This window comes from Marmota monax, unplaced genomic scaffold, assembly GCF_021218885.2.
Source record: "Marmota monax isolate L192 unplaced genomic scaffold, Marmota_monax_Labrador192_F-V1.1 WCK01_AAM20220418_F8-fsc00028, whole genome shotgun sequence".
In the NCBI taxonomy this organism is placed as follows: domain Eukaryota; kingdom Metazoa; phylum Chordata; class Mammalia; order Rodentia; family Sciuridae; genus Marmota; species Marmota monax.
Genome location: NW_026694779.1, coordinates 3,183,334 through 3,192,633, shown reverse-complemented (window position 1 = coordinate 3,192,633; position 9,300 = coordinate 3,183,334). Strand labels below are relative to the sequence as shown.

At 55.5% G+C, this 9,300-nt stretch overlaps 1 protein-coding gene across 2 annotated transcripts; it reads right to left on the bottom strand.

The window, feature by feature from the left end:
- Positions 1-3,941: 3,941 nt before the first annotated feature.
- Ghrl (ghrelin and obestatin prepropeptide) lies at positions 3,942-8,567 on the bottom strand. Of its 2 annotated transcripts, XM_046425703.1 has the most exons (5): positions 8,453-8,567; positions 7,885-8,006; positions 7,535-7,651; positions 4,809-4,917; positions 3,942-4,081 (listed from the first exon to the last, which is right to left on the bottom strand). In XM_046425703.1, the coding sequence occupies exons 2-5, from the start codon at positions 7,990-7,992 to the stop codon at positions 4,062-4,064; spliced, it is 354 nt and encodes a 117-aa protein (XP_046281659.1). In that variant the 5' UTR covers positions 7,993-8,006; positions 8,453-8,567; the 3' UTR covers positions 3,942-4,061. The 2 variants fall into 2 exon arrangements, with proteins under 2 accessions (XP_046281659.1, XP_046281658.1); XM_046425702.2 differs by lacking the exon at positions 8,453-8,567 and having other exon boundaries at positions 7,885-8,038.
- Positions 8,568-9,300: the final 733 nt, after the last annotated feature.

Here is a 9,300-nt window from a genome sequence, read left to right as displayed (position 1 = left end):
GGCGGTTTGGCCTTGTGTTAGGTTCTGTTGGTGGATGGCTGGCTTGATGGCTCTTACTCGCTGCCAGGGTGCCTCTGTGCCTCTCCCCCACTTCGCCATTTCTCTCTGGAATAAAGTAGCGGATCCTCTCTCCAAGTCCCGTGTGTCCATGTCTGTCCAGAGTTCTGTGAGTGATGCAGAGGTTAGCCCAGAGTTGGCCGGCTTTGTGACCTGGGCATCTGATGTTGGGAGACATTCCAAGTCTGCGTGCCTCGCTGTAAAATTAAACCGGATGTGAGAACAGGTTGTACCTTCCTAGAGTGCTGCCTAGAAACATGGATGTGCTGTGGCTTCCTAGCAGTGCAGAGGACATAGGTGACATTCCCTACTTGAAGGAGAGCAGTGGAGGAGGGAAACTCCAGGACGGGGGTGTGATGGGGTGGTCTCTCCAGTGCTTTTGGTGGAAAGCTGGAGGAACTTCTCTTTCACTGTTGGCAGGCAGTTAGATGAAGGTGTTGCTTGTGGGCCTTGTTGTTTGGGTGCTGGGACCGGCCCAGGGCCTGGCGCTGTGCCTGGAGCTGCACCCCAACCCCTGTTCCTGGTGCTCCTGGACACAGCTCGTGGCTAGGAGGGAAGGCTACTCGTGCAGAGGAAGGCTCCCCAACAGTGCTCCAGGGAGGCTGGGCCCGTGCTCTAGCCGCACCTCACACATTGTCCATAATGTGTTTCTAGCATGTTCTGTGACTTTGAATCTGTTCCTTCCCGGTCAGACACGTTCAGCTGTCTGCTCAGTGCTGTTCTGCCTGGGGCTCTCCTGGTGTGTCCATCTTCCTTTATGGGGTGAGTTTAGGGTTGATGCTGATCATTTACTGTAGGCACTTTGTTTTTTTTCGCATCATTTATTTTTTATTTTTTTCCACAATATATTTATTTTTATGTGGTGCTGAGGATCGAACCCAGTGCCTCACACGTGCGAGGCAGGCACTCTACCACTGAGCTACAACCCCAGCCCCTCGCATCATTTATTTGTATTAAATAAGGACGAATGGCCAAGGGGTTGGAGCAATAGAACAGCAGCCCCACTGTCCCTGTCAGTGCTCCTCAGTGTGGTTTAAAGAGGGTGTGGGTTCAGGAACGTTGCCTAGTGTGGGCGCCTCACCTCTTCTGTTGGTGCATGGTCATGGGAGAGTGAGCGCACACCTCTCAGTGTGTGGTAAGTTGAATATGTGCCCTGTTGTACTGATTACAAAACAAGAAACATTTTTTTTTTCCTACTGGGGATTGAACCCAGGGGTGCTTAACCTCAACCCCACTTTCCCAGCTCTTTTTATTTTTTATTTTCAGACAGTGTCTCGCTGAGTTGCTGAGGCTGGCTTTGTACTTGCCATCCTCCTGCATCAGCCTCCCCACTTGCTGGGATTACAGGCATGTACTACCACACCTGACAAGAAATTTTTTCACATGGATATTTTTTTTTCTTGAGCACATAGTCTTGCCCACCCTAGGGGTACTTACACCCCACTTCAGAGACCCTTAAGTTGATGGTATCATTAAATAATGCATGAAGAGCTGGGCATGGTGGTGCACACCTGTAATCTCAGTGACTCTGGATGCTGGGGAAGGAGGATCTGAAGTTCGAGGCTAGCCTCAGTAACTTAGTCATTGTCTCAGAATTTTAAAAAAGGGCTGGAGGTGAGGCTCAGTGGTAGAGCACCCCTGGGTTCAATTCTCAGTACCAAAAAAAAAAAAAAAAAAAAAAATCCCATGAGGTGTGTTAAGAAAACTAACATAGGAACAGGAAAGGAACAGGGTTAGAGTGATACCAGCAGCAGGGCCAGGAAGCAATGCTGACTGGGAGTTGGAGGAGTCAGATGGGAGGAACTTGCACCTGAGAGGCTGCTGTAGGTGCTGTGTGGCCTTGGGAAGATCACTGTGTTCTCCAAACTTTCAGTTTCTCCTAACCAAAGAGGCTAGCTGTGAAGGTGAACTGAGATCACGCTGATGTGCGCAGTCGTGAGAGAGGTGCCTGGCGCAGGGCAGGGCAAGTCAGTGGTGGCTGCTGGGGTCACTGAGTGCCTCCTCTGTGCCTGAGCCTTTGCCAGGTACCCTGTGGTGTTCAGTGTGTGGGTCTGGATCTTGGGGCTGGTCCTTCTGTTCTGGCTGAGTCCAAAGCCCCCAGCTTTGCACCACCTGGGGCCTCCTGGCCTTGCCGAGAAGCCCAAGTCTGGGTGTCGCTGCTCCATTGAGTGAGCTGCATGTGGGGGAGGCATAGGCAAGGTCTTGCCTTTGCAGGGGGCAGGGGAGCATCAGGTGACCAGGAGTCCTTCCAGGGCCAGGTCCCCACCCCCATCCTCATCCAAGCCCAGTCACTGTGTGGTTTTTCACCAGGTCAGTTGATTTCCTGGGCTGCTTGGACCATACTGGGGCCACATCAGGGAGGGCTGTGGGCAAGATCCGGGGCTGTCTGGCTTAGTGTGTGGGTCTCTGCGTCAGTGTTCAGGTGCCCTCGGAGTAGGTGAGGCCCTTCCCTCCACTTCCAGCTTCTTCCTGCCCTCTTGCCACCTCACTGACTGCCTAGTCCCTTCAACTACCCCCAGCCTCGTGATTGTTACTGAGGCTGAGACAGATGCTTTTGGGAGCAAGGAAGCCACTGATTGTCACCTGGTCAGGCACCTAGGTACTTGTCCTGGAGATGGGAGGGTATACGTATGCCTATGGGACAGATGGGGTTGACCACAGGACTGGGGCAGGAGAGATGGGGGAATGGAAACAGGACACCTTTTTTGGTGTGTTCCTGGCCTTGTCCTGTGTGCAGGCCACCTGGCGCTGTGCTGGGCTAAGGTGCAGGGACAGGATCCGCGTGCCTCTAGGCTGTGTTGTGTCAGCACTTGGAAGGGCTGGGAGGTGGTGGAGGTGCTGGAGGTGCTGGAGCCCCAGGTTCCTGGGTCTTTCCAGATAGGAGGGATAAGGACGCACGGACCACATGGTTCCTCTGCAGGGGTGGCAGTTGGATTGCAGATTGAGGGTCTGCCCTGTCTGGCCAGTGGCCATGGCATTGGCTGTGGGGTGGCCGGAGTGTTCCTGGAGCAGAACGTGGCCCCTAAGCCCTCTGTCATAAAAGTTTTCCAGGGTGTGCATGTCACCCCCATCTGGTATCTGCAGAGTGCCCTGGGGCTCATTTGTCTGCATTGGGAGTTTGGAAGGGGCTTATCTTTGGGCTCCCCCTCATGTGGCCCATTTATTGTTGCCAGCACTAGGAAATTGGCTCTCAGACGGTCATGAATGTGCACGTGACTGACGGTGACGTTCTTCCTGGGGAGAGTAGGTTCTTGAGTGGAATTCAGAGGTGGGATCAAAGGGTCAGGGCTCATCTCTTCTGTGAGCTGGACTTGGGGCAGTGTTTGGTGGTAGCTACCTGGTGCCAGTAACATAAGCCAGGTGATGGCCAGCCATGCCCAGATCTTGGTCCAAGCATGGGGAGGAAGGAGGGGAGGTCCATGTAGCCCCGTCTGGCAGGCCTGAGAGGCGTTGTTAAGCACCTCCTTGATATCTAACTTCAGGTTTATTCTGGAACTTTCTCATGGTCCTATTTTAATCGCCCTGTGACTGATCTGGAATGTGAGTCGACTCCTCTGTCACCTAAGGCTTGTGTGTTCATAACAGATATTGCTGGTTGCCGATCAGCTCCAGTGCAGCTTTGAAGCCTTGAGGGGGCGCTCGTGTGGAGGCGCAAGGCCCTGTCCCCCTCTTCCCCCTGCTCCTCCTCTTCCAGGACCCCGTCACACACTCCTCCACTTGACCTGCTTGAACAGGCAGGTTTAATTTGGGTTTCTGGGCGTTGGTGTGTTCTTTTCTCTTCCCATTGACCGTGGACTAAGATTTTTTTTTTTTTTTTTAATAAAACATGAAATTTTCTTTCTTTTTTTTGGTGTGAAATAAATCCTCCTTTTGAACATTTGGCATAAGTGAAAGTGTGAGGTTTTATTCACTCAAACCTAGTACAGGAGGACTGGGGGTCGTGCAGAAGCAATCTGAATGCCAGATTGGGAGGAAAGCTAAGAGCAGGCCCATCTTGGAGGTGGTCACTGGTCAGCCAGGGCCTCTGAAAAGCAAGAGGTTGGGTCACAACTCCAGGCTACCCTCCTGCTGGCCTTCCACAGTGTGATGGGGGAGGTGATGTGGTGACGGGGATGGGGACATTGTCCTTGGAGTTGGGAGGTGGTGTTGGAGTGTGGAGTGTGATTCTGGTCTGTGCAGCAGGGTGAGCACCCCCAGCCTGCATCACATTGGGGTGCATGTTTGTGAGGAAGGAGTGTGGCAGATTGTCATGTGCACCTCCAGAGGCTGGTGCTCTGCCCCCTCAGGGACAAGCTGGGGTCTTTTACCAGATACTTGGGGATTCAGAATGAATCCAGAATCCTTTGCGTATCTGGCTGTGGAGCCTCTTCTGAAGGCAGCTGTGGCCCCAATTCCCATGTGATGTGAAGTTACATGGGCAAGGTGCTGTCATGCCAGGTGGCCATATGTATTCATGATGGGATCTGGAGCCACTTTAAGGAGTCAAGGCTCCCCTGGGCCCCAGAGCTGGCTAAGGTGCCAGTGCTTGCAACATGGTGTTCTTTGACAAAGGCTTTGAAAAGCTCACTCCACTCCGTGTGGCTCTCCAGGACCAGCCTGGCTGCTTCCTGCAGGGATTTGGGGAAGCTGTTGGAGGGGCAGAGTTGGGGAAGGAGGTGTCTTGTGTCACCCAGCAAGCAGGCTCTGGTGGGCTCAGCTCCCATTTAGGATTTCAAGGCAAAGGGATTAACCTGACCCAGGAAAAGACTCACCTTTGGCCTCTTCCCAAAGGATGTCCTGAAGAAACTTCCTCAGGGCCCGGCTGTGCTGCTGGTACTGAGCCCCAAACAGCTTGATTGCCATGTCAAAGGGGGCATTGAACTGGGGGTAGAGCAGGGGCGTCAGGGTCTCGCCCCGCCCCTCTCCCTAGCATGTCCCCTCACTGGAGGAAGCTGGGTTCTCCTGGCTGCTATCTTGAGGACATTCACCAGCCTCTCTCATGTATCCTGGCCCTAGCCTCAAGGAGGTCTCCTAGAATGCGTTCCCACCCCCTTATAATTTGGGCAAGATTGAATCACTGGTGGTGGTCGCATTTCAGGCCAGTGGGGAGCTTTGCGGGGCAGGGTGTTCCCAGCATGCAGGCCACTAGCCTGGCTGAGGTTCTGGCCCACCTTTCTCTGTGCTTCCTTGTGCTTCCTCCTGCTCTTCCCCCAGCTGCTCCTCCCCCAGGCCCAGGAAATGAAACTGGATGCTGATTTTTTTCCCAGAAAGATGCTCCAGGCCAGATCTTTTCTTCTTAGGGGGAGACTGTCCCCCTTCCCTGTTTCCAAGCCATCTTCTGGGATGGTTTACTGGGGCTCACACCCTCTGGGGTGGATGGGAATGAACTACTTTTGTGGCTATATCGTAGATCTCTCTGGAGAGCAGGCACGGTACCTTTCTCCTTGCTGGTGGTCACCTTGGTGCCTGGCTGTGGTGGTCACCCAGTGTCTGAATGGGTGGGTGATGGAATCTTAGTGCTGGAAGGGAGCCTGGGCTAGTCCTCACAGCAGGATCCCAGAGAGGCTGGACAGCCTGCCCGAGGCCACAGAGGCAGTTGAGGGCAAGGACTAGAGCCAGACCTAAGACCCACCCAGGCCTGAGTCCATACCAGGTGGGCTCAGGTTCCCGTGGGTAAAGAGGCTCTGGGAGTGGCCACAGGGAATGGCCGCCCCTTCCCTCTGCAGGCTTGGTCTCACTGCAAAGCTGAGTGGGGTGCAGGGCTGGTTTCTTTAGGGACTGGGGTCTTCAGGTCCCTCCTGTCCCTCCTGCTGATAGACAGTTTTTTTCTACCCCTGTGACCACTGTGTATGGTCAGGTCACCTTGCAGTGTTCTTGGGAATCGAGGGGTGCTGACTGTGGGAATGCCAGGCTGCTGTGACATTGGGGTGGTGTAGTAGGGCAGGTGTGAGGTGGACTGGCTGCATGAGACCTTCGATAGCCCCTCAGTGTAGGTCCTGGTTGTCTGTCTGTCCAGTGAAGGTGGGGCTTGGTCGCAGAGGTCTGAAACCTGATTCCAGGAGGAAGGGCAGTGCCCAGAGGGAGGCCCGGTCAGGTACACCCAGGGCCACCCAAGGCCACCCAAGGCCACCCAGGGCCAGCAGCTGCTCTGGGCTGCCCCAGCCCCCTCTGGGCATTCCTGGCTTGGGCTCTAGTTGAGGTGGGTCTTTCTTCCAAGGCCATGTTCATGTCATCCCGGACCCTGTCACCATTTGCAGTAAGGCAGAGAATTCTGCCGACTGGGTGGCTGTCCCCTAGCTGGGGCTGGCTGAGCCACAGGAATGATTCCTGGGCTTGGCTGAAGGATTCACGCCATTCCCTTAGGAGCCTCTGGGGCTGAGAATACGCCTGGGTCCTAGTGAGGAGCAGAGAAGGGTTTGGAGAGCTTGAGGTTGTCATTGGCCTTTGACCAGAGAGAAGGGTGGGAACAGGTAAAGGAGGCCGAGGGGAGGACTCGCGTCCTTGTTTCTCAGGCCGCAGAGGCCACTCCTAGGCCATCATGTTCCCTGTGTGGTCGCCAGATCCAGGAGGAGGAAGAGAGGAGGGCGGGGCTGCACCCAGTCCTGACCTCGGGCTCCATCTCTGCCATGTTGGCCCTGGCACCTTGGGCAAGTGAGTTCACCTCTCTGAACTTCTGCTTCCTGTCTGCATAGTGTGGATTTTAGTGTCACCTTGCTTACCCCACAGGTTGTGGTAGAGATTAAATGGCATGGAATGAGGGAGACCATGGCTGGGGTGCAGCTTCGGGGTAGACCCCTGGCCTGGCATGTGTGGGGTCCTGGGCTGGATCCCAGCATCACAAAAAAATAGAAGTAGAACAATTGTTGGAGGAGATCACAGCTCCAGGCACAGCTGTACGGTAACTGCCATCAGGAAGTACCCCAGAAGAATCCCAGGGTAGCTCCAGAGGGGTGTCCCCCTGGGCACGGACCCCCAGCCAGCCTGGGGAGGTTGCACCGACTGGCCCTGTAAAATCCCCTTCTCCCTCCTCGTCTGGAACTGTCTCAGGTCTTCCTTTCCTGTGCAAGATACGTGAGAGCAAAGACCAGCCCGCCCTGCTCCGTCCTTTCTGCAGGTGAGGTCAGTGCTAGAGCCTGGGCTGGCAGCCAGCTCCCCTGTCCAGGGTTCTGTCTGGAGCACTCCTGCCCACAGCTCTTACTCCTGGTGCCTTGGCTCTGTGCTCACCAGCTGCCTCTGCAGCCTGCAGACCTCCAGCACCTTCTCTCTGCGGTTGGGGCGGGGCGGGCTCCTCACGTTGCCACGCTCTTGTAGCAGGTACTTGGCGACAATATTCTCTGACCAAAAACCTTGTAGAGCCCAGTGCAAAGCTCAGCTATCTCGGTGCTGATTTACAGTTACAGTTTATAATCCTTGAGCCCTTGTTCTTAGCTACCTGTTCCTGTCCTGGCCCCTTCCCCTGCTTCACAGCCACAGATGCATAAAATGCAGAAGCACCAACCCTGATCTCCAACTCGTCCTCTGCGCCATCCGCCTGGTCTGTGTCCTCTTGGTGGAGCCAGCCATCGATAGCTCTGGGCTGCAGTTTGGCTGGTGGCTTCTTGGACTCCTTTCTTTGCTGGAGAGGAGAGAGTTCTGTTTGGGTCCTGAGTCGTTCTCCCCCCCCCCCCCCCCCGCCCCGTGTCCTTCTAGAAACAGAATCAGGCCAATCCTAGAGCCCTCCTTTGTGTTCTGGGAGAGGCACAGGCCTGGAGAGGTGGAGCTGCTGCCCCAGGTCACGTGACTGTTGCTAAGTGGGGCAAGACCTTCCTCCCCCGTCAGAATGTGGGGCTTTGCAGCGGAGGGGCTCACCTGGGCTTTCTGATGTTCGGGGCTCAGGAAGCTGGAGCCTGCCATGGCCACGTCCACCCAGAGCACACTGAGGAGCAGCAGGCTGCAGATGGTCCCCGCAGAGAACATGGCTTCAGGTAGCCCTGAGGGAGAGAGGGTTTCCAGGTTGCCTGTCTCATCCCCTTGATGTGCCTCAGAATTGTTTGGGAAGGAGCCCAGCGGACAGGTGAGGGGACTCAAGGACCTGAGTGGTGACTGTGAAGTAGGGAGGGTCTCCCTCTCCAAGGTTGGGGAGAAATAAAGGTTCTGTGAATCTTGGTGTGGGAAAGACTTGGGGCATCCACCCCAGTGCTGGTTGTCCTAGTCCCTGATGATGAAGCTGAACCAGCAGGATCTCCAGGGGACAGCCTGGGATTGAGGCAGCTTTTAAATCGAGCCCTGTCCCTGAGCTGTCACATTGACCTTGGTTGTCCTTCTCCCCTTTGTGAAAATGGGTCGGCTGAGCCCAGAGAGGTTAAGCAGATGGCCAGCGGGCACACAGTAAGGCAGACCTGTAAGCACACACAGACATAAAGAGGAGTGAGCCTACCTGGGATTCCTGGTAAGGTGGTGCCCAGGGGCCCCCTGGTCCTTATATAGCAAGCCTGGTGTTTGTTTTAATCCAGCGACCTCATCTCAGAGGCAGCTGGCTCCTGTGTGGGCTGATGGACATTCCTAGGGAACTAAAAATGTTCATGTCCTCTGGGTAGAGTCAACAGTGGAGGTCACCTGCCCTGCAGATTGCTGGGTTGGCCCAGGTGGGACTGCTCCAGCTGCCTGGCCCTGGGGGAGGGGAGGGGAGGGGAGGTAAGGTGAGGCAGGTGCTGGGCTCTGCTATCCGTGACCCCCATCTTCCCCTGTATCTGCCCTGGGGGGCAAGGCCCTGGGGCCTGATTCAGTCCTCTCCTGTTTTCTCAGCTAAAGCTTCTGGATCACAGCAGGAGCCAGGGTCACAGAATCCTCCCCGGTGAGTGCAGGTTCCATTGCACAGATGAAGAGGACTGGGGATGAGGCGCTTGCTGCTCCCTTAAGAGCAGGTATAGGGTGGCCACACTTGGTGTTTTCCTGGTAGTGCCAGCGGCTCTGGGCTTGGCCTTGGTCTTGGCCTTGGCAGTTGCTTTTGTTTCTTTGGAGGTGCTGGGGATGGACCACCTAGAGCAGCACTCCAGCCCCTAACGGCTCGCCTTCCCCTGAGGCTGTGGTCCTGAGGGTGAGGGGAGGGAGACTGAGTGGACCTGGGGAAGTCCCCAGCCCTGCACTGGTGCCTGCCTTGTGAGCTGTTTGGCCCCAGGCAGATCCTGAACATCCTGGGAAAGCCACATAGGCTGCGCAGCCCTTCTGAACCAGGCCCACAGGACTTGCAAGCAGGTGTCAAGGCCATTGCACCATCAGCCCAGG